This window comes from Cibotium barometz, chromosome 52, assembly GCF_041138505.1.
Source record: "Cibotium barometz isolate CiBa-2024 chromosome 52, ASM4113850v1, whole genome shotgun sequence".
Taxonomy (NCBI): domain Eukaryota; kingdom Viridiplantae; phylum Streptophyta; class Polypodiopsida; order Cyatheales; family Cibotiaceae; genus Cibotium; species Cibotium barometz.
This window is the reverse complement of record NC_141097.1, coordinates 8,185,217-8,210,625: the sequence shown is the minus strand read 5'-3', so window position 1 is coordinate 8,210,625 and position 25,409 is coordinate 8,185,217. Positions and strand designations below refer to the sequence as shown.

Genomic DNA, 25,409 nt, shown 5'->3' with positions numbered 1-25,409 from the left:
AGAGAACACACAAGGTGAGAGGCTGAATATCTTCTTCTTCTTCACTCAACACTCAACACACCATATACAAGATAAGAGTACACTCAATACGAAAGGTACTCAACCAATACATACACGGGTTCTCTATAGTATGAACCCAACTAAATGAGCTGGCGCTATAACTATGCCAGTCTCTAGAATGGCTGTCACATAGCCTGTCACCCACTGGCCGCGTATCACCCAAGATCTCACCAACCATGCCAGTGGTGTAAGTGTGGGGCCTATCCCCCAGGCGGGTCATCAGTGTCCACCGCCTCACTAGACGAGCTCGATATCTCAACACTCCCCCTCGAGCTCAACTCCATCTCATGTACACCAAAGCAAAGCCCTGAATCTGTGGAGCTTCTCTGTACCCAACGCTTTGGTGAAGATGTCAGCTACCTGATCCTCTGTGCTGACATAAACAAGGTCAAGGTCTCCTGCCAAGACCTTCTCTCTAACGAAATGGTAGTGGACCTCTATATGCTTCGTAGTACGAGCATGAAAAACTGGGTTCCTGGCCAACTGTATACTGCTAATGTTGTCACAGAAAATGACAACTTGTCTATCCACTGATAGACCCAAATCTGCAAGTAGCTTTCTCAACCAAGCTACCTCACATGCTGCCATAGCAGCTCCTCTGTACTTGGCCTCTGTACTGGATAGAGCAACCATAGGCTACTTCTTGCTGCTCCAAGTCACAGCAGCACTCCCCAAAGAAAACATGAATCCACTAGTAGATCTTCTATATGAGATACTACCAGCCCAATCAGCATCTGTGTACCCATGTACACATATCTCTGTCCCAGTCTCATAGAATAGTCCACAATGCAAAGTAGACCTCACATACCTCAGTATGCGTCTCACTGCATCCAAATGCAGTTTTCGTGGAACCTGCATAAACTGACTCACCAACCCAACAGCATAGCTCAAATCTGGTCTGGTGATCGTCATGTAGATCAAACTTCCTACTATGCGCCTATACATAGTAGGATCCTCCAAGATCTCTCCTAAATCTGCACTCAACTTACCATTCTGATCCAATGGCACTGAGATAGGCTTACAGCCTGTCATACCATACTTGGACAACATGTCCAAGCCATACTGTCTCTGCAGTAATCCAATACCATGTGGTGACCTAATCACCTCAATGCCCAAGAAATATCTGAGCTCCCCCAGATCCTTCATCTCAAACTTCTGTCTAAGCAAGATCTTTACATCAAAGATCTCTGCATCATGGTACCCCGTAATGATCAAGTCATCTACATAGATGACAACAAGCACAACCCCTCTATCACCATGTCTCACATAGAGCGAGAAATTTGCATTGGGTACATGAAAGCCAATAGTGACAAGATATTCAAAAATCTTGTCAGACCATGCTCTTGGTGCTTGCTTTAAGCCATACAAGGCTTTCTTCAACCTGCAAACATGCTCGGGGTGACTCACATCCTCATAACTAGGTGGCTGCAACATATACACCTCTTCTTGCAAATCCCCATGCAAGAATGCATTCTTTACATCCATCTGATATAAAGACCATTGCTTTGACGCAGCCACTGCTATCACAACTCTCACTGTTGCCATCTTGGCAACTGGACTGAAAGTTTCCTCATAATCAATGCCATATGTCTGCGCATATCCTTTGGCTACCAACCTAGCCTTATACCTGTTTATGCTTCCATCACTGTTATGTTTTACTTTGTACACCCACTTGCACATCCAATGGCTTTCTTGCCTTCAGGCAATTGCACTAAATCCCAAGTCTCATTTCCATATAGTGCATTCATCTCTTCATCCATAGCTTTTTCCCAACACACATTTCCACAACAGCCTCATCAATGCATGTGGGCTCTACAACCTGCACAACCTTTGCCGTATATGCATAGTGATGTGCCACATAACCATCATATGTAAACCTCTACACAGGGTAGGGTTTTTCACTCTCCCAGATCTTCGTAGCTTTTCATTCATGGCTTCCATAGCCTTCTTTACACCAGGTGTTCTCATAGCTGGGATCCCAAGCTCCTCATCAAGGCTCATATCTGAGCCACTAGACTCTCCATCAACATGAGAATGCCCTGCAGAAATGTCAGGCATACCAAGGGGCTCAACCACTTTCTCTTTTCCTTTACGTGATGTACTAATCACATTTGCAGGATTGGTATTATGACGCAACCTGCCACTCCATGGTCTATCAACAGACCCACTAGATGAGGACTCTCTTGGTCCACTCAAAGACTGTGATTGCTGACCTGCATTCTGTGCAACCACACTTCCACTCACATCAGCCCCAACAGCTTCTTTTTCAGCAGCATACCAGCTGCTCATCTCATCAAAGACAACATCCCTGCTTACCCTAACCTCACGTGTAGCAGGGTTATAACACCTGTATCCCTTTTGCTCAAGGAAATATCCAATAAACACACATTTTTTAACTTTTGGATCCAGCTTAGTTCTCAGCTCATCTGGCACATGCACATATGCAATGCATCCAAAGACTTTCAGATGAGACAAATCTGGTTTTCTGCCAGTAAACCTCTCCTCTGGATGTATGGCTGCAGTTGGAGTCCTGTTCATGATTTATACTGCTGTAGAAACAGCCTTAGCCCAATAACTATGCGGCATATTCTTCTCTTCCATCAATGCTTGCGCAATCTCAGCAATGTGCCTATTTTGCCGCTCAGCAACTCCATTTTGCTGCGGAGTGTATCTGCATGTAAACTGTCTCCGAATACCATTCTTCTTCAAAAATTCAGAGAACTCATTGGAGAAGTACTCTCCCCCTCCATCTGACCTTAGGCACTTTACATATTTCCCTGTTTGCTTTTCAACCAAAACTCTGAAATTCTGAAAGTGAGTGAACACCTCACTCTTCTCCTTCATGAAATATACCCACACTTTCCTTGTGTGGTCATCAATGAAAGTCACATAATACCTGCAGCCTCCCATAGATATGGTCTTCGTAGGACCCCATACATCGGAATGCACAACATCTAGTGCATTTCTGCTCACATATCTGTTACGTGGAAACACATGCTTTGTTTGCTTCCCAAATTGGCATGCTTCACATATTTTCTGCATACCTTCCACTTTAAATTTTGGTAGTCCTGTCACAATTCCTTTAGTCTGCATAGACTTCAATCTCTGCACATTCACATGTCCAATCCTTTTATGCCAAATGTCTCAGCAACAATTCCTGAACCATTTGCAAACATCGCAGCACTCATTTCAGGCATGTCTACATTCAACGTAAACATTCTGCCCACTCTGTTGCCTTTTGCAACCAACCTGCACTTGTCTTTAAAGTCTTCAACATAACAACCATCAGGGTTAAACCGAACCTGCAAACGCTGCTCAATCATCTGGCCAACTGAAACCAGATTCTTTGTTATGTTTGGAACATGAAGTACATCTGCAAGGTACTTCACTTTGCCATCCTGCATAGACAATGGCACATCTCCAACATGGGCAATTGGATGAGCAGTGTCATCCCCTGTTTTCACAAAACCTGGTCTTTCCGGGTTTTTCATCTCCTTGAACCACTCCCCATGACTTGTCATGTGGTTCGAAGCACCTGAATCTACATACCATACATCATCTTTTTGTGCTGCTTCAACATTTTCAGACATGGCATTCACGACATGCTGCATAACAAACAACCTTTCATTGTCCTCATTATTTCTGCTTGAGGATGCACAGTTGTTTTGCTGCACTTTCCCATTTTGCATGTCAGCCTGCTTCTTATACCATTCTGCCTGTACATGTCCAGGCTTACCACAATAATAGCATTCACGTGCATCATTATACTGCCTTTGCCAATTTCCACGGCCTCTTTGAATCCCCCTGCCTCTGAATTTGCCTCTTCCACCTGCGTGTTATTGTTGTTGTTGTGAATTCTGGGACTGTTGTTGTTGCTGCTGCTGGCCATAATTCTGATTACCTGTTCGGCCACCTCCTTGACCGCATGCACGGCCTCCTCTACCTCGTCCTCTTCCTGAACTTGTGTAGAAGGCCTGTTGCTCCGAACTGTTTTTGGTTTGTGAAGACTGTTGGTCTTCACCCAAGCTCTTCTCTTTTATAATCAGCATAGACACCAAATCTGTAAAATTAGGAATGTTTTCCCGAGTCTGAATAGACGTCTTGAACGCCTTGTATTGTGGCCCGAGACCACGTAGACAGACTTCCACCTTATCATCATCATCTACTACTGACACACCAATAGATGCAAGGGATTCCACAATACCCTTTATCTTCAGCGCATAGTCATTCACAGACATGCTCTTTTTCTCCACAGTATGAAGTTCGTTCTTCAACTGTATCTTGCGTGCCTTGGTATTTGTTTCATAGAGTTTAACCAAGGTGTTCCACACCTCCTTGGGGGACTTGGCATCCTGAATGTGCCCAATCATGGTGTCTTGTATACTAATGGAAAGCCAATACATAACTTTCCTGGCTCCTTGGTTCCAGTCTTTAAACTCTTTCACATCTGCAGCAGTCGGATTTATGTCCGGTATCTCCGGTGCCTCTTCATGTTCACCTTCTATGTAGTCCCAATAGCCCTTTCCCATCAGGAAATTCGTCAACCTGAACCTCCAAGCATGGAAGTTATTCTTATCAAGCTTCTCAGCCACAATCTGGGTTATGCCATCATTTGACATCTTGCCAGATACACAAATTTACCAGAAACAGCACTCTGGTTTTTCCTGCACAAACTACTGTATTTTCTGCAGCGGTACTGTAGTACTCTCAAATGTCACAACCAGTGACTTCAATGTGCATACATACACCCAATGGCAACTGTTGACCTCTTTGCAGCACCCACAGTGTCTGCACAGTCAATCTGTCTTCCTGCAGTTCTTAAAACAGAGTTCTGTAGAGAATCGATGACTTACCCGCAGTGCTCGAAATCGCCTGCTTTCTGAAAAATGGAGGTCCAGACGCGCCCGAAACGCGTTTTCGGCCCAAAAATTCTATCCAATAATAGGACAGAATTTTGTCCGATAGGACAGTATAGTTGCCCTATAGCTTTACTCCCGCGAAGAAAGCTCCTCAATCAGAGATCGTTTGCCGGTGCCTCCCGTAGAGCTCCCGACAAGGGTGTAGTCACCAACACAAATAGGGAAGAGTAGTTGAAGCTCTTACCCTCGTACCGCTTCCTGTGGTTCTCTTGCTTGCAGCTCAACCCTTAGCATGAACCATGCTTTGATACCATGAAAAGATGCAGGGGGAAGAGAGCTTGAGCTCTTGCAACAAGCACACACACACTCACAAAACCCTAATAGAGAACACACAAGGTGAGAGGCTGAATATCTTCTTCTTCATCACTCAACACTCAACACACCATATACAAGATAAGAGTATACTCAATAAGAAAGGTACTCAACCAATACATACACGGGTTCTCTATAGTGTGAACCCAACTAAATGAGCTGGCGCTATAACTATGCCAGTCTCTAGAATGGCTGTCACACAGCCTGTCACCCACTGGCCGCGTATCACCCAAGATCTCACCAACCATGCCAGTGGTGTAAGTGTGGGGCCTACCCCCTAGGCGGGTCATCAGTGTCCACCGCCTCACTAGACGAGCTCGATATCTCAACATATCAGCTAGTGGCGATTTGGTTGGTGAAGCCCCAAGCTTGGTGTGGTTGTGCCGAAGAGGCCAAGGGAGAGGTTGGCGATGATGATATAGAGGTGGGGTGATGACATTAGATAGTCCGGGGTTGGTATTGGTGTAAAGGATGATATCTCTCTCACACACACACACATTTTTCTTACTATGCCTCTTGTCTATCTTTCACACCCCTCCTAAAATCCAATTGATATTAAACTCGTATGAGACCATGCCAGTCCTACCCACCAATAACCTTGGTTTCTTCCATAAATTTTTTTGCACCAGTATCACGTCTACATCATCAAACAACGGACTCACACTTGCTACCATCCATGCCATTCCACTACCATTTATATTAAAATTTGAGAAGTCAATCATGGACCCCAGATCATCCAAGCTATGAACCTGACTAGGAATACTGACAATTGCTTCAAACCCCTTGATAGTAGTGTGAATGCATATTTGGATCCTCATGATTAGAAAATGGCACAAGTTTAGAGGCATAAACAATTGTAAATTATAAACATGGTACCAGGAGAGGAGAGAGTGGACAGAAGAGAGAGAGAGACAAAGAAAGAGGTGATAACACACAAGAGAGAGGAGTTGCACCACATACAACAGAGAGGAGTGGAAGGAAGAGAGATGGGATAACACACACGAGAGAGAGGAGTTGTACCACACAAGAATGATTATATTATGGTAATACTTCCACTATGTACAATTATTTTATAGGCACTAGGTCCCTTATCTTTTATCTCTTGTTCACACCTAGAGTGTTCACACCACTAGACTCCGAGAATATCCAACCAACCCCCCTTCAGAGTGATGGAGTTGTTGAATGATGGAGCCTAAGCTGCTCAAATGTTCACCCAAATTTTGATTCTCATTTATCCTTAAATTAAAAAACTTTTGCTTAAGGAATACCTTTGAGTTGTTGATTTCATTGCCAAATAGGTTTTCTAGCTTCTCCCATATCTCTTCAATTGTTTTGTCGAAGTCCACCAATGGATGAGGTTGTCGATAAGCCCCAAGCCAATCAGTGTTATTGGTTTGTCATTCTTATCCTGTCATATTAGGGTTTTCTAGTTATATGCTTCAAGCTTCTTCTCCGTCCCTTTGATGCTATTCCATACTCCTCACATTAAAAGAAGTGGGATCTTAGTCTACTAGTAACCTTCTCAATGGCCATGTTGGTCCTGTGTGGCTCTATGTTTGAGGACCAATGTAGCTTCATGTAGTAAAGAAAAATGTTATCATCTGCTGTGGCACTAAGTAAAGTGACGAAGAGGTGGCCCATGCTCTGATACCATGTAAATAAACATGGTACCAAGATAGGAGAGAGTGGAAGGAAGAGAGGGAGACAGAGAGAGATGTGATAACACACACAACAAGAGATAGGAGTTGCACCAGAGAAGAATGATTGTATTATGATAATACTTCCACCATGTACAATGCTTTTATAGGTGTGAGGGCCCTTATCTTTTTGCTCCACGGGCTTGGAACAAATGGAGAAAGGGTGCAGCCAGGCAATTTTAGGTAGATTTCGGGGTGCCTCAATACGTGGCACCCCATTTGACCGGGCCCACAGCCGGTAGTCGCCCCCCGCCCGCGCAGTGTAGGTGCCTATGTATAAACACCAGGCTATATACATGCGCAAACATGGGTTGGTCATGGTTGTGCCATAGTGGAGTTAGTAAGGCACGTGCTTGGGATGAGGGAGGTACTGGGTTCGAATCCCACCTCCCACATGTCTATACACGTGACGTCGACATGTGTTTGTACATATGTTCGTAACATTTTGCACGAACCAATGTCCAGACATGGCACTAGGACTTAGAAAAATTTCTAAGTCCCAAAGCCGGATGACCGGCTACCGGGGTCAATGGGGTGCCACGTATTGAGGCACCCCGAAATCTACCTAGAGCCCAGCCAGGCGCGAGCATGGACGAGCTCGCTGAAGTCATGTCAAGAAGGGCATCCATGTCAACCCCACGAAAGGAGAACTGACATAGGCTAGTTTGGGCATCCATGTCAACCCCAAGGAGAGACAGGCCACCGGAACAAGGCATTCCCACGGTGGCAACGAAACGCAACATTTGCAACCTTGACAACATCAATGGTGGCAAAGGCACGACGTTCACAAGCCCATACAATCCCAGGCAGGTGGAGTGCCGGTTAGAGGGCACCTAGAGGCCGCACCCCGGGGGGAGGAGCGGCGGCACTGGATGGTATGGGCGTAGGTGGTGGAGAAGACGGGAAGGGCGGAGATGCGAAAGGAGCGCCATATGGGTGGCACTTCCCAATGTGCCTCTTCACCTCCATCCTCTTCTTCTTAAGCTAATAGTTGAACCTTTGGGAAAACTTCTTGGCCAAAGACCCTTGGTAGTAGATCTTAATCCTAGCTGGCACCCTCAAGCTTTGATAGAGATCGACCTAAGTAAGGATTTGCTAGAAACCTTGCTCATAAATCTGAGTAGCAAATATCACTGCATTTATCAACCAATTTTTATACATAAACCTCCCAAATGTTCCTTTCCATTGTAGCAAGCAAGGTCACTTCTTCAAGAATTTCCCACTTAAAAATCCTCATGCCAATGCTGGAAAAGAGAATCTTCCTCCTACTACCGGGGAGTGTTACGACCCTAACACATGGCAACATGCGGGACGCGTACAAACAAATACACAAGATGCTAGTAATGCATGGGGCACGCGGGTGTTGCTTAGGGGCATACTATTGCACATCATCGTTTATACTAATAAGTGTGAATGGGTAACATTCGTGGGTGACAATTGTAGGCCAAATACCCATTGATGTGTAGCATGGGGGTACCAACCGTGGGGGCGGGGACACAGGGGCACGTGAGTATGGTGTGTGGTTGGTAAGGTACACACTGGATGCCCGGGGTCACTAATATATATAATGGTTGGGTGGTTAAACATGGTATGCCAAGCTAGGTTTGTTTTGGCTAATTTTGAGTTCTTCTTCTTCTCTCTCTCACTTTTTTTGCATGAGGCTAGAATTAGAGAGCTAGAGCTTCTTACATGGAGGTTTGACAGGGAGGTTCACATAAATAGAGATGGGTTTCAACAGGTCAACAGGAGAGGAAGGGCCCAAGATCCTCTCAACATAAGCTTACCCCCAAAGGAAAAACCAGATTAGGTTTTCCCTCTTACTGGTTGATCTCATTGAACTATCACAGCTCGGAAGACACCCATGAACAATGGGTCTAAATTTACTTGGTCAAATGGGAGAACTAATGAGCACATCAGGAAAGCCTGTCTTGACAAATGCTACATAAACAACTCCATGGCTATAGCCTTCAACAAAACGAGAGTCTAGGTGCTAAATTCAACTCAGCTTTTTTACCACAATCCAATCCTCAATCATATCCTGAAATCAGGACAAGGGGTTAAGTCGGGATGGTTCCATGCTAACCCCAGGGTGTTCAGCCTTCCCTCATCAGTACAATTAGGAATTGAGGACTCTTTTAAGACAAGAAACCCCTATTTCTCCAACTTAAAGCAGATCTAAGAAAGGAAGAGGAGATAGAAAGACAACAAGTTCAAAGAAATTTAGGCGAATGATGGGCTGCAAAGGGGATAGGCATGTCAAAGAAACCTTTGTAGCTCTCAAGAAGAAACATGCTCAATATGTCATTCCAATGCTCAAAGATAAGGATGGGATATTGGCTCAATCTCTATAGACCAATATGAAAATAGTTCATGACTATTTTGAAGGCATCTTTAGTGCCTCCCATCCTATTTCAAAGAAAAGGCAAGAAGCATGTACCAAAATATCTAGATGCAAGAAAAAAATTGTCCCTCCCTCAATTAGAGCCATGATGGAAAAGGATTTGTCTTCTAAGGACCTTGACAGGGAATGAAAAATGGTAGAATTCCTAGTTTGGATGGCCTCCCCAATGAATTCTTCAAATGTTTTAAAAATATTATGATTCCCTACCTGCTCTTGATTTGAAAAGAAGCTCTAGCATTTGGGGATCTCCCAACTTCTATTAATGAAGGGGTCATTAAGCTCATACATAAAAGGGATGCCATATGAGCTTGGTAACTAGAGGCCCATCACTATGTTATCATCAACCTACAAGGTCTTTACCAAAAGGCTAGCTAGCCACCTCAATATATGGATAAGGAGGGAGCAAAAAGCATTCATTAAAAGGAAAGATTTATCCTAGATGCTATTATTAGTTTGTGGGAATTATTTTAATATGCTCAAAAAACAAATCATGAATTTATCTTATTTAAGATAGATTTTGATAAAACTTATGATAGATTGGAGTGGAAATTTATCCTTCAGCCTATGCATGACATGGGGCTTGGCCCTAGGTTCATTAAAGTAGTATATACTCTATTTGGTAATGCTAGGGTAAAAGTGTATGTGAATGGTCTCCTTTTTTATCCATTTATGTTAAGAAGATCAATAAATACAAGGATGTCCTTTGGCTCCCCTAATGTACAACATTGCAGTAGATGCTCTAGGATGGGGGGTTGAGGATGCAATGAACAACTAGGATCTTAAAGGTATCTCCCACCCTAGCTATCAGAAACAAATGTGTTTATAATAGTTTGTTGTGAGTGATGACACCAACAATATGGTGCATAATAATCTGCACTTCATTCACTCTCTCTTGAAGTGTCTACATGTCTTCTACCATGCATTCAGATCTCAGATTAAGCATAAAAGAATAGGGATTAGAATGTTGCTCCAAGATCCCCCCATTAATCAGGGGTTTAAGAAGATCTTAGTAGAAGGTAAAATCTTCATGTTAATTGGCTGATTGTTGTTATTGTAATATTTTTATAAACTTCAATAATTATTACATATATTCATGTATATTAATTTTTTCATTTCAATTTAACATCAGGGAATTGGTACACCCTAATAAAGAATCAACAATAGAACCTTCTAACGCACATTTTAGTCTTCTTTTAGATCACCAATATGCAAAAGCAATGATGAAGGTAAAGAAATATAACAAGGTTGCAGAAAAGCAAATCAAAGACTTTATTAAAAAGAATCAACTCAATCCACAAGACATCCATGCAATACTTGATGAGGCATCACACAGAGGGTACTCAGCCATTTATAAGACTTTGTAGGAAAAGATGAAGGATTCTAGTATGAAAGGGTCATTATTGCCAAATCCTTCTTCAATTCAGACAAGTAAATGAAGAGGTACTACAAGCATTGGGAACCCCATTTCACATTGAAGACACATATGCTGCACCAAAAGAAGATGTGATTTACAATAAAACAATAATATTTTTAGGACTTGGAGGCCTTGCAATCGTATGCTATCCAATTTTTGAATTTACTCCTAAAGAATGTGATTGTGTCCTCAAATTTATGCTAAAGCTTGATGAGTGTCAAATTGTGAAGGAAAGAAAGTTAGAAAGGGTTACCATCACATTGATAAACAAGGCACTTGATCTATCTATTAAAAAAGATAATCCTATATGGTTTAGTGTTCAGTCCGAAAAAAATATTATCCTTGGAATCCTTTGAGGTAAAATTTGTTGGAGATCAGTTTGTGCAAAGCTATAACAAGCAATGAATGTTGCATTCTTATGTTTTTTGTGAGTTGCTGGTAGACTCAGAGAATTTTGATATTTTGCTGTGTTTTTCATGCGACATCTATACCCGATATCATCAATGAGCAGAGAAATGGAAAAATTTTGGATGTGTAAAGCATGGGAAAATATAAGGCGGAATGGCATATGGCAAGTGATCTTAAAACTCTAAAATGTATGTATAATGCATCAAAGGCGGCCAATTCAAAAAGTCCCTGCATATATTGCATGTGCAATGTATTGGAAAAAGGCACCGGATAGGAACTTGAAAGATAGATTACAAGCCAGTTCTCAATATTCCATTGTCGAGAGTCCACATTTGTACATGCTCTTTGTAGCAGAAACTCTTGTTCTTATACATATGTTTCGCATGGACTCTATAGCCTAATTCAGCAAAGGTCAAATCCATCAAGGCACTAAGAAAGTTCTATCAGACATCAGCTTGCATGGTGGACATGTAAAGATTAAACAAGATAAAAAAAGGTCTAAGGATGGAAAGGATGTACCTAAGAAACCTTCCATTGGGGGTGTTAAAGCAAGAAGGTTTCTTTCTCCATTAACACCACAGGATAATCCTCGTTCATAGAAGAAGACCATCACTGCAGACCATGAAATACAATCGATGGAAAAGGGAGTTCACAATGCAGTAGTAAACCATGCAAACGATGGCCAAGCAAGAACATGTAAAGCAAACATGTGGAAATCTCTAAACACTTTGTTTAAATTATGTGGCAAGAAAGTGTGGAAGAAGATGGACCATGACATCTTTCAAACAGTGCTAACGAGTTCAAGAGATCGATGATTGATGCATGAATAGATAAACGCATCACCCACTATATGGTATCCGATTGGTTATACATTTAACAAATTTTTAAACTTTCTGTTGATTAATATACTAATTAATGTATTGTTTTATTCTTTTACAACACATTATCCACAATCATACTCCTTGGTTTGCAAAGAAGTATGGTAGTTTATCAATATGGTCAACCCAAGGAATGGAGAAAACACATTATCAAGTACACTTCAGGTATTTCAACTATACAAGATATGGTGGAGAAGCAGAAAAAGCTAACAGCTTAGAAAAATTGCATCAGTTGGACATATAAGAAGCTTCTTCACAAAGCCAAAAAGAAAAAGGTCAAAAAGGCTTCATTAATTTTTATTTTCTTATTTACTATACTATGTATAAAAAAATCAGAGAATTGAAATAACAAAGAATTTACGAATACAAGGATTTAATGACATCATGGGTACACATGTACGTGAGAAATTCAAAAAAATTTAACTAAGGAATGCATCACCTACTAGCAAAGATGCTTAGGCTTGATTTTAATGTGTTACAAGTGATGTAGGAAGTCTCCAACTCTCCCAAAAAGCCACAAATGTTTTTCCCTCAACTTTTGTATTCACACAAGCTTCCACAAGTGTAATAAGTGCCCAGAATTCAAGGTAAAATTACCTAGGTGGCTAAGTAAAATAGGTAGTATATACAATGTAAAAAGAGTAAATGGGAATTATGATAACCTAGAAGTACACATGAAAATTCATAGATTTTTAGCTTGGGGGAAGAGGTTTTTATAAGAGTTCTACCCTATGCATGCACCACAATTGCTCTATGAGTTAATGCCCAGTACTTGGTGGCTCAAGCTTCATGCATACCTTACATTTTTGTGGGCTGCCAAAAATAGAGCTCAGGTTTCTCAAGTTAACTAAAGCTAAGGGAGCCCAACACCACTAAACCACTAGCTAAACCTAAAACCATCAATTTTTTCCAATTATCATAAAAACCACCTTGCAAAAACCATGAGTACCCAAACCAATTTCCACTTTTCTACCTTGTTTTAATGCAAACTATGGTTTTCCACCTAAGCTTAGAACCTTAGACCATTTAATTTAATTTTTCAAAGGAATGCACACACTTAGGCTAAGCATATTCAATTTATCTTTCCCAAGGAATGCACACACTTAGGCTAGGCCGATTTAATTTATTTTTTCTCAAGATGCTACCAACACCTTTGCCCAAGCTCTTGATCCTAGGCTAAATCCCACATTTTGGGTTTAATTATGGGTTCAGATTTCTCAAATTCATATGGGATCTAAGTGCTTTCACATATGGGTACACTCACATGTGTGCACATGTTCACAATTACACTTTTATAATTTTATGAGCATAGAAACCTTAGAAATTTTCAGGTTTATCACCTAAAATTTATATTTCAAAGGCTTTTTCTTGTTTTTTTAATAATTTTTCAATGTGCATTTTTTCAAGAATTTATAGTTTTTGATTTGATTTTTTTTCTTATTTAACATTTTCTTTAAACACGGGTAGGAGGGATTTTACATTCTCTCCCACTTAAGCATCAAGATGTCCTCATCTCGCGAACTAGGGATAATCTCTAGCCAAATCCTCTTATTTTTCTCATGTTCCATCTTTAATAGTAGGGAAAAAGTTTCATTTAACTAAACATTCTTTCATAATCCTATTTCATAGAGGTTTCTCTCACAAACATCCAAGATTTCTTTGGGTTCCAACTCCACATATTTTTGCACTGGCATGATAATGTGATCATCTTCTAAGATATGCTCAGGATTCGGATGATACTTCTTCATCTCAGTAAGCTAACATGAAAGACATTATGAACCTTAAGATGTGGAGGAAGAAGCAACTCATAAGCCTGATCTACAATCTTCCTCGTAAATAACATAAGTTCTACAGTATCTTGGTGATAACTTCTTGTACTTCCCTAAGGATAAGGAGCTCCTTTTGGGTCATAATGACGAAAACCAACTCTTCTTATTCAAACTCGGGACTTAACCTTTTTGGATCTGCATAATATCTTTTGTCTACCTTGATGAGAAACTTTGAGATCTTTTCTTAAAGACTGCATTTGGTTGTCCAATTCATCAAGCATCTTCTTTGAAACCTCTACCTTGATTAGAGAGTCAAACCAAGTCAAGGGTTTAAGGTAATCTTGACTGTATATAGGGCTTTGCAAGAACTCATATTAATACTTCAATGATAAGAGGCATTATAGGCAAACTCTACCAGATGAAGGTAGTTCAACCATCTTTTTGGCTCACGTCCACAAAAGACTTTGAGGGTATCTTTAATACCTTGATTAACCCTTTCAATTTGACCATCGGACTTGAGTGCAAATGGTATTCAAAGTGCTTATGATGAAGCAGGTATAAGTCGCAAAGGCTATGAGTCCATCCATGCCATCACAAAGGAGGCTCTTCTTCTTCACAAGGGAGGGATCAAAAAGGCGGTGAGTATTTCCATGTGGAGGGAACAAAATTATTGATGGACAAATCAAAGGGTGATAGATTACAATGCTTCACCAATATTTTTGTGGATTTAACGAGACTTCAACAAGCAATGATCAAATTTTATAAAGTCTCATGAAGATTAGTATAAATTAAACTTTCTTATTTAGGTGAAAAATCAAATAGCATGTATATCTAATCATGTGTTGCTTCATGATTGTAGAGTCTATGGAAGTGGTCTCTTTCATATTGAAGCTAGATGAGTGTCAAATTGTCAAAGGGCGCAGATTGAAAAGAATGGGACTTACACTCATGAATGAGGCAATGGCACATGCAAAGGACAAGGACAAGGTGCCTTCTTTCAATGTTCAATCTAAAAAAGACAATTGGTGGTTATGAGCTTTTGAGGTGCCAAAGGAGAACCATGAAATGCTAGATTGGATGCTTCAAAGATTTCCTTGTATTGTTGAGGTCATCAAGCAACAAATAAATGGTGAACAACTTGAAGTTCCAGGTGTAAGTGCCTTTGTAGTGGATTGGCATTTAGGAGGAGATTTGAAAACAATCAAATGTATGCTTAGTTGTGACACAAGTGCTACCTCTTTACTTCCTTGCCCTCTATGCGTGAAGAAATCAAAGCAAAAGTGCAAGAAGGAAGATGAATTGTGATGGATTGATGAAGTCATGTCATGCAACTTGGAAGCACACCAAACAGGGATGTGAAGGATCCTACATGGAATCCCATTATTTCATTCCCATGTGAAGAATCCCATTATTTCATTCCCATGTGAAAAAATTCACTTCTGCACATTACATGTCATGATGAGAATATTTGATAAGTTGCTCAAATTGCACATTGACTTTGCATTCACTATGAAGCCGGTTGCTCAATCCATGGAAGCCATTTCAAAAGTGGAGGATCTACTCAACTCTATAGGGGTGCATGGGGGCAACGTCAAAATAGTGAAAGATGCAAAGATGTCTAGAGATAATCACGTTGTGGTGCAACAAGTATCAATGAGTGGAGCAAAGGCTAGGCATTTTTTGCACATGTCGGGGAAAAACTCCAAAGCAAGATGGGAGTTATGGAAAGAGTTATGCAAGTGTACTACTGATTTTCACAAGGATGCAAGTCTTCGTAATAAGTGGGCAAAGGTTTGGGATAGTTTTTTGACAAGATGGTGTCGATCATGCTATTGAGTACTACCAACGCTGAACAACGAAGCGTATTCAAGACAACAATCATCGAGTTTACTCAACCGGTCATTGATAGTTGGGAAAAAACATCAATCGCCCATTCAATGAATGGTACTTTTTTGTTATTATCAAGTTGTTACAATCTATATGTACACAATTTCTTGTTTCGAGCATATTGTTTACGCTCATGGATCATATTACTTGGAAAAGTATGGTTCCCTCGACATGTGGAGCACCCAAGGAATGGAGAAGTCACATTATAGGACAAATGGAATCTATTTCAGGAACACTCGTCATGGTGGAGGGGTGACACGAACAAATTACCTCATTGAAATGTTTGATTGGTTTTTTCGATACACATTGAGTAGAAGCTTATTGAAGGAGAAAGCAAAGGCATCTCAAATTGCAAAAGCAATCCAACTCCGCATGAAGAAGACCAATAAGGCTAAATGGAACCAAAGTAGTGGGCCAATATGCCATGCTACATGGCATGCTACAATGGTTAGAAATGGAAAATTTTGGGTGAAACAACATTAAATTATAAAGGACATTAAATTTTTTTTGTTTTCACACTAAATTGTCATTTTTGAAAATTTGACCTAATGCTGAAGTGCCTATAATAAGACTCTATGGCCTCATTTTTGTCATTTCACTTTCACTCTCCTCACTTTCTCACAATGGCTCGAACTAAGAATACTACATGTAAAGTACCTCCTCGTCCTGCCAATGCTGCTACTGGTACTAGAAAGCATCCTCACGATCCCAATAGCATAGAATCGTCAACTAACAGCAAGCATGAGCAGGGTCCTCCACCCTGGGAAGGATAAAATATTCCACCTCCACGAGGGCAACGTGCTGGGAAGACCCTCCCTACCAATATGGGTCCCATTCCAACATGAGAGAAAGTCCAAGCAGTCAGGCAGAGGGCAACGAGGCTCTACAAGTGGGGGAGCGCACCACCATCACAACAGTAGGTAGTAGAACCTCCACCACAACCTCGCCGTGGCCGCCCCAAGGGACCTGACTAGATGAAGGCTCCTCGTCCTCCTCCAAGGGCTCATAACTTGAATATGCCTCCACGTGCACCAAGGAGGAGGAGGAAATATGGAGTCAAGGTACTCCAGGAGATACACAGATTTCAAAAATCTATGGATCTCCGTATTCCCAAGGCACCTTTCACATGTCTTGTAAAAGAAATCCTATATAGTTACTCTCAATACTATCATGTGCAAAGCCTTGCCTTGGGAGATTTACAAGAAGCTCCAGAAGCTTTTTTAGTGACCTTTTTTTAGGATGCAAACCTCTGTGCTATCCATGCCACTAGGGTTACTATAATGACGAAGGATCTTAAATTAGCTAGACTTTTGCGTCGTCAAAACTTGTAATCAGTAGTGATAATATGTAAGAACTTATCTTTATCACAATAGAAAGCTCAAGTTTTTTTGGCTTGTCTCATTTTAAGCCTGTATAGTCATCGATTTTTGTTTTGGGACACATGTTAAAATCTGTAAGTTTGAAATATATTTTATTAACGTACCATGTGCAAAATTGAACTCAATTGCACCATGTTTCTCCACAGCAAAGTTATAAAACACATAAGTGCAATTTTTTGTAAATTATTCTAGAGAGTTTATAGATTTACAATTTTTTTTGTTCATTTGAATTGCAAAATTGATTTCTAAATTTGTAACAAAACTTTTCAGAAAAAACTTTTTTTGAAAAAAATCAAAAAATCCAAAACTTTTTTTTTTTGCCTATACAGGCCTTCGAAGCCCTCCCCCAGGCTAGCAGAGGGCAACCTAGGGCCAGCAGACAGGCCTATCTAGGGCCCCAGGTCGCCTCGTGCAGCCCTGAGGCCTTCTGGGCCCATGCAGCCCCCAAGCCCTGTAGTACAGGCTCAAAAAAAATGTTCCGAATTGTTTTTTTTTTTGTAATTGATTTCAAAAATAATTATAATAATTCAATTAATTAGTACAAACTCAACTACAAAATTGAACTCACTCCATTCAACTACAAAGTCATAAACAATTGCACAATTAAAAAATTCACATGTAAAATTCAACTACAAAATTAAAATTAGCTCTAGTGTAGATACTTCAAAAAAAGTGTATTTTTATTACCAAAACAAGGGATTACATGAGAAGCATTACAATTTACATCCCAATTTTTTTCAATCTTTTGATTGTTTCTTTTGAGGCCTTGCGCACCTGAGAGTGGAGAGCACCTTGAAGTGCCCATCTTCTTGTATGGCTTGTTGGTATACCTATGCAATCTCTTAGGATAGTTTGCATCCGTTTTGTTGATGTAGTGTAGAAGCTCGCAAAGGGACCCAAAGAGTGTTATTGTCGGGGATGATCACAGCAAAGGACTTTATATATGTTTCCATGTACTCCAAGGTCTCCTTGTAGCGGGCGGCAAGGAGGATAGTTTCTTTGAAGTCAATGGTGCGAGAGAAAATGTGAAATAGCTCTTGCTGCCAGCCCACTCGATCCTCTCCAAGAATGCAAGAAATTTTTCATACGCCAATTGAATGATCCATTAGGATCGTGATGAGAGTCTAAGCCAAGCTGTAGGGAAGATATTTCATCAAGCGTATCCAAATAATGATTTTGTACAGACTTATCCAAATTGAACTTATTGCGATCATTCAAGCTTGATCCAAATAGTCTGTGCCATTCATTACATTATCCCTCCAACAAGAATCTCTCCTTGTAGCGGGCGGCAAGGAGGATAGTTTCTTTGAAGTCAATGGTGCCAGAGAAAATGTGAAATAGCTCTTGCTGCCAGCCCACTCGATCCTCTCCAAGAATGCAAGAAATTTTTCATACGCCAATTGAATGATCCATTAGGATCGTGATGAGAGTGTAAGCCAAGCTGTAGGGAATATATTTCATCAAGTGTATCCAAATAATGATTTTGTACAGACTTATCCAAATTGAACTTATTGCGATCATTCAAGCTTGATCCAAATAGTCCGTGCCATTCATTACATTATCCCTCCAACAAGAATCACGAACCATGAAGGACTTCTCCATATGTCTCCCAATCTACACAAACACATATGAACAAATATCACCAGAGCATGGATGGTTAAGAAAAATCAACTCAAAAATCAATGAGGAAAAAGCTAATACCTTTCGACGTTTTATCTTCTTGAAGCTTGCATCTTCTACTTCCTCAAATCCCATAATTAGTAGGTGTTCTCGAACATTTGCTAAGCTCCATTCTTTGCTAGCGTTGACAAGGTCAATGGTGCCATTGGGTAGTTTGACCACCAGTAGTTCTATGGATGAATCAATACCCTCACATGGCTACAATGGTATCCACTCCCCCTTTTTCTTCATCCATCGCTCGTAGTGAAATCGAATGTATAAATTTGAGTGTTCTTTCAAGTATTGAAGTATGATACTTGAAATCACAACTCTGCAAGAATATACATCTCCCTTATGCACCCCTTCCACTATATCCCATGCATTTCCAAATATATCATTCATATGCTCAGATTGCAATTTCTTGCTACTAAACATTGCTAGAGTGTCTTGTGGCAAGAGCTTACAAAACACGTGCACATAAAAAATGAATGGGAGCATACCAACTAAGACGTACTGATCGAGATATCTTTGTAAATTTTAAAGAGAATTGGATATCATGAATCATCTTTTGTTTGAAGGCATCTACACTCCATTTAACTGGGATTGGCCACTCTATACTGCTTAATGAGGGAAATGGAAGTTTTCAAGTCTTCCATAGGCCTAGAGGGAACTATGTAAGTGTGTGTCAAAAAGAATATTCTACTACCAAGAAGTGTCCTAGGGTTCTTGTTGGGAAATAAAACCTCACCTATGGTGGAAGGGAAAGCACCGAAGGTCTCTGTTATGCTCTTGAATGGTTGTTCCTCTATATAACTTGATGGGAATATGTCTGCATACACAAAACCACCCAAAAAAAAAGTGAACAAGGGGATAACAAAATGATTTGAATAGAACCACATTAGTAACAAAATACTGATAAAATTACAAGGAAACTTTGTTTTTGCGATTTGACAAGGAAGATGGATGTCTGAAGCCATGTAGACATCTTGAACCACTACCACCATGTCTTTATTTTGAGTTTGCTTGAAAGCTAGCAATCTTTCCTTCCACTGATGTTCCAAAACACCACAAGCTTTGACTGTGTGGCCCTCTTGAGCTTGGCTATAAGTAAACCCAATCATTAACCCTAAATCTCTCTCCAACCCACCACAAACCTTGCTCATTTCTAGAGTTGTTAAGAACATACTTAGAGATGAAATCTCTCTTATTCGATGTTTCCATGGCTGAGAACTTGCTTACAAGAGAATGAACTGACTTGAATGGGATTAGAGGAGGAATAGGGAGGTTAAAAGGTAGAGGATTAGAAAAGAGCTTAGAGAGCCATTCAACCTTGCAACAATATTTACAATTGGTCAGAGAGCGATTAAACAGGTTATACCAAGATTAGTAGAGATATGGAAGCTTGCAAGAGGGTTAGAAACTTGCTGCAAGATTAAGGAGAGATTAAAGACACACAAGAGGATTGGAGAGAGATTACAAGCTCACAGCAAAGATTAAAAAGAGATTAGAAGGTTGCATGGAAGATTAAGAGAGGTTATAGCAAGATTAATAGAGCTTGTAAGAGGGTTGAAACTTGCTGCAAGATTAAGGAGAGATTAAAGACATACAAGAGGATTGAAGCTTACAACTAAGATTAGAAAGAGATTAGAAGGTTACATGCAAGATTCGAGAGGGATTAGAGAGCTCTAGGACTAATGGTTTACAGGTGTAATTAGTTTAAGAGCATAGAAACGGCCTAGGAAGCTTGGAGAATCCTTTTCACTATAAAATAATATGGAAGCACTTTTTGGGGGATAAAATCGCATTTTTGGAGAGGAAAAATCAAATTTTAGGGTTACTATTTGGTCGTGCAAATCTGATGGGGCCCAAGGGAGGTGAAGTGACACTAGTGGGACTACTAGATAAGACAGGTGATGTGATTGGGATACTAGGAGGTCAAGCCTAAAGTATATCAATAAATACCCTTACTTTAGGCCCTAAAGCTACTGGATAGAATGTGTCCGCCCTCCCATTGGTCCAAACTTGATTAAAATATCATTAAAATTAATCCTAAAGGATCCTTTTTGTAGTCCATATTTCCCCTAATGTATCCCCAACTTCTACTTCAACCAGATCCATAGACACAACCTAGACCCCATCCAAACCCTTGGGTGTAGCCTACCACTGTACCACTGGGCCTATGGAGCCGACGTGAAGAAACACATTCATAAAATTAATATTCTTGATTCATTACACACCCAACCAAAAAGAGTTCATGCACACACTCAACATACAATTCTTCAAAAAAAGTATTGTGTGCTTAAAATTTTTCAAAGTATAAAAAACATATATATTGAGAATCATACTGAAAACACTTAAATATCATTTAACAAATAGTAATGTCACATGTATCAAAATATCTCCTCGCACTACGCATGTGCTTCTCAAACCAAAAAGATATAAACTTATCCGAGTCTAAATACTCCAACTTAAGCTACTTTCTAACGGGCAAGGAGCCCACAAGTCTCCCATCCCAAACCGACAAGAGCCGCTTTTGATGGCCATATCCTTCCCAAAGCATGAACACTCCAAGTTATGTTCACACTAGAGTCTTCTGATCAATCCATAGATCTAGCCTAGACCTGCCTACCCAATACACTCTAAAGTCGCCTCTGTTCCTCACACCAGGTGTATCAGGATCACACCCACATCCCTCGAGATGGTTAAAGGTCTCATAACCATCTTCGCGCGACAGGACTCACCACTCGGATGACATTCACACAAGCATCATATCAACTTGCGAGGTACCTTCACAAGTTCCACTAAGTAATTAAATAATTCTCACGAAGTGTATTACAAACCATATCTAAATAAATATCATACACGATCAAGCAGCCATACATCACGCATGCATCGGCGAAACGAGATAAACCATCACAAGTTTCAATGAGACAGTCTCGGTCCTCCACCATCAAACCTCCGAATGCGTTTTTTGATCCAACCACTTTCTATCCAAGCCTTTGAATATTTTGATCTTTTCAATTTCTAGGTTAAGTCCCAAGGTTACTTGTTTCTACTTTGATCCCTTGTTGCTAAAATGAGCGTTAATCTATACTTTCACTAGACTAAGGCACAAGGTCTCTAAATTACTCTAGATTTCTCTAAAGATCCTTAATGGACATTTGTATTAGTCCCCATTCTTTCCTCAAGGTCTTAAATCCTTTTTATTTCTTTTAGGTTTAAACCTCTACTGACCTTGATTTTTCTAATTATTAATTTCTATATCCTAACTTTTTATTTCTAGAGTTTCACTACCTCTCCCTAGAATTTTGTAGAATTTTAGGTCTCTTCCTTACTCTAGACTTTTCTAAATTTAAGCTCTTTTTCATATAATTCTACCTTTATCATAAAATACATCTTTAATTCTGATTTCTATGGAGATAATTCCATTAGAGCAAGTATTGTCTCTCTAAAGATGACTAAAACTTTATTGGTACTATGGTCACATTCACAAGGATTCTCTTTCCATTATTTAAGTCATTAATGAGAATTTGTCCTTATTAATTTACTACCTTTTCTAAGATTCTTTCGGACGAAAGCTATGGTATGTGACGCTATACATTTAAAAGTGTATCTAGGTTACACCAGTTTGACATTTGCACATCTTGAATAACTTGCCTATTTCTCATGAACGAATAAGATGGTATATCTATGTGTATCTCAATCCTCCTGTTTTGAATTACTCTTAGAAAAAAAAACCAAACTAATAATAGTATATAAGTTATAGTGTGAAACATCGATGAAGTGCTTTCCCCTACCATACTACGTCTAAAAATAGGGTTCATATGCACAAATGGACTCAAATTGTCTTAAACACATCTTGAATTATTAATTATCCTAAGTTCCTAAATTAGAGGCTTTTTTATGACAATTTCTTACCCATAGATACTACAAAGGTTTATCTAAATAAACATACTTTAATAATCTACCTTGACTGGACTAAGATAAAATATTAATTAGAAGCAAGACTAGATCAATAAGTTACCCATCTAATAAATACTATAAATAATCTACAGTATGGTCAACTTAAAGGTTTTTACACATTTAATTATTACCTTAACAAAAAGGTTTTTACACATTTAATTATTACCTTAACAAAAAGGTCAAAAAGGCTTTATTAATTTTATTTTCTTATTTATTGTAATATGAAAAAAACCAAAGAATTAAAATAAAAAAGAATTTACAAATACAAGGATTTAATTATATCATTGATATACATATACTTGACAACTTCAAAAAAAATAACTACCTACTAGCAAAGATACTTAGGATTGACTTTGATGTGCTACAAGTGATGTAGGAAGTCTTCAAGTCTCCCAAAAAGCCATGAATTTTTCTCCCTCAACTTTTATATCCACACAATCTTCTATAAGTGTATTAAATGCCCAAAATCCAAGGTAAAAGTGCCTAGGCTAAGTAAACTAGATAATACACACTTAAAAAAAATGGCGGTTATGATAACTTAGTACACAAAAAAAAATCTTGTATTTTGATCTATCAAGAGAATTTAGATCTTCTAAGAACAAGGTGATCATAATAATGTAAATCTCATCTACTTATGCCCATGAGCGTCTACCCTTAGTGACATGCACCTTAATACAACACTTTCAAATCAACCCCATATACAAAGTGGACCCACTCATCGTGCAACTCAACTTGAAAAATAATGGCACAATATGAGATGTTGCACAAGCACCCAAAAGGACGCTTCTACCAAGATTATGCTACCCTAAATAAAGAGTACTTTTTTGCAATTAGAAAAGTTGCATAAGTCTCAAGTCCCCTCAATGAGAAACATGTCTAATCATTTTCAAAAAGTAAATGTAACCATGCATTTTTTTCCTCACATTCAAATTCATTCCATTACACTTTTGAAGAGCAAGGATGCCCATCAAAAGGCAACCTACATTCCCACATTTATAAGTTTTAGAGAAAGTACCAAACTCTAACTTATTACTTCTCATACCTAGTCATCACTTCTATGGTTAGTACTCGTCCAATAATAATAATAATAACAATCATCTACTAACGATCCTATGGTTGACCGTATAAAGCAAAAGCACATTAAGAAATACCTATTAGCCAAGTTTAGCAATCAACTTCCCCCATGATGCCTTCACTCTACACCCTAGTAAACCAAGACAAACATTATATGCACAAGGGGACACGCCCCAACAACATGTGCTAGTGAAATATGCATACTTAACTAAATCATAACCTAATGGGTCACCTTCTATCCTAAAGAGAGGAAACGAGATTCTAATCACAATGAGAACAAAACCATGATATTGTAATACAGTTATAAGCCCTTCTCTGCATTAACTTAGAGGGAAAATAAATGCATCAATAGTTTACTTTCTAAAAATGTCTTGACGATATGCATTTCGTGAGATAGGAAACATGTACAAATTCTTGCATATACCATTGTACTACCAAAATAGTATTTTATGGTCTTTTTAAATCAATATAAAAGTTGAACTTTACTGCAAGACATAGGAAACCTCGTTAATCTTGCCATTGAAATTGTATTAGAGATTTCATTCAGACCTTTGCTTTAACAATGTGCATGGAACCTGTCATTGCCATACGCTGCAAGAGTGTAAACCTATCCACATCCATTGAATTCTACACCAATATTTGCTTACAATTTCTGGCATATGATTGGCCCCCACCATACAAACAAAGATTTTTAAAACGAAAATGTGAACAAGAGTCCTTAGAATCATCACACAGATCAAATAAAATAAAGCCACCTACAGCAATGCCATTTGAGGATAGGCTTTCATATAGCTTCAGACAGAATCAAAATGGTTACAACCCGAATAATCCTCTTACATCTTCTATGAGGCTCATTTTGCATCAATAAAAGAGCTGCTCGAAATCGCTAATTTTGATTACATTTAGCACTTAAAAACTAACATGGAGACTTGTTAAAGCCAACTACTTTCTGCCCATGTTAAGAGATCATACAACCCTCTAAATAAACTTTACAAGGCATTCTTTTGTCAGGCTAACGAAGAAACCAGAAGCAAAGATCTCAACCAACCTCCAGCATCACTAACATGCTTAATGGACTTGCTGCCAGAATACCTCATATTATGTAGATTGCTTGTAAATTACATGCCCAACGAGCCAAATGTACCATACAAAATTCTTGTTCTAAGCTTGAGCCGTTTGAACTCCTAGCCTGGCAGCCACTGCAGTTCCACTTGCACTTTTCCGTTCTTGGATTCAACCAACACATAATCGTCATTTATGCGCTTATTCCTCACCACGTCTGCAAGGTTAATCTCTACATGACCCAACATTTCCTGCACAAAACTAGACTTGGTAAAGACCAACGAAGTCAGATACAAACCTGACCACAAAGAGAAATCAAATTTTTCAACTTGTTGTGGACTAGGACTAGTAGTCTCTACATTACTTTTTTGCTATTAAAGGCCATGAAAGCACGTACATGTGACAATGAGCGTCACGTTGCCCCCTTTCCCAATGCATGGTCTTCAACAGATCAACTTGCTAGGCTACTAGTTAAGCTTTGGGTTTGGCAAAGCTATTGTAACAAGAGCATGGCCGGAGAGAGCTCG

At 39.5% G+C, this 25,409-nt stretch overlaps 1 protein-coding gene across 2 annotated transcripts in view; it reads right to left on the bottom strand.

The window, feature by feature from the left end:
- Positions 1-24,752: 24,752 nt before the first annotated feature.
- The window catches only part of LOC147608751 (synaptotagmin-2-like), a 70,048-nt gene continuing 69,391 nt past the window's right edge, over positions 24,753-25,409 (bottom strand). For both annotated transcript variants that reach the window (XM_086788769.1, XM_086788771.1), the window contains exon 12: positions 24,753-25,133. In XM_086788769.1, coding sequence (XP_086644895.1) covers positions 25,005-25,133 — 129 coding nt within the window. In that variant the 3' untranslated portion in view covers positions 24,753-25,004. The remainder of the gene's footprint in view (positions 25,134-25,409) is intronic.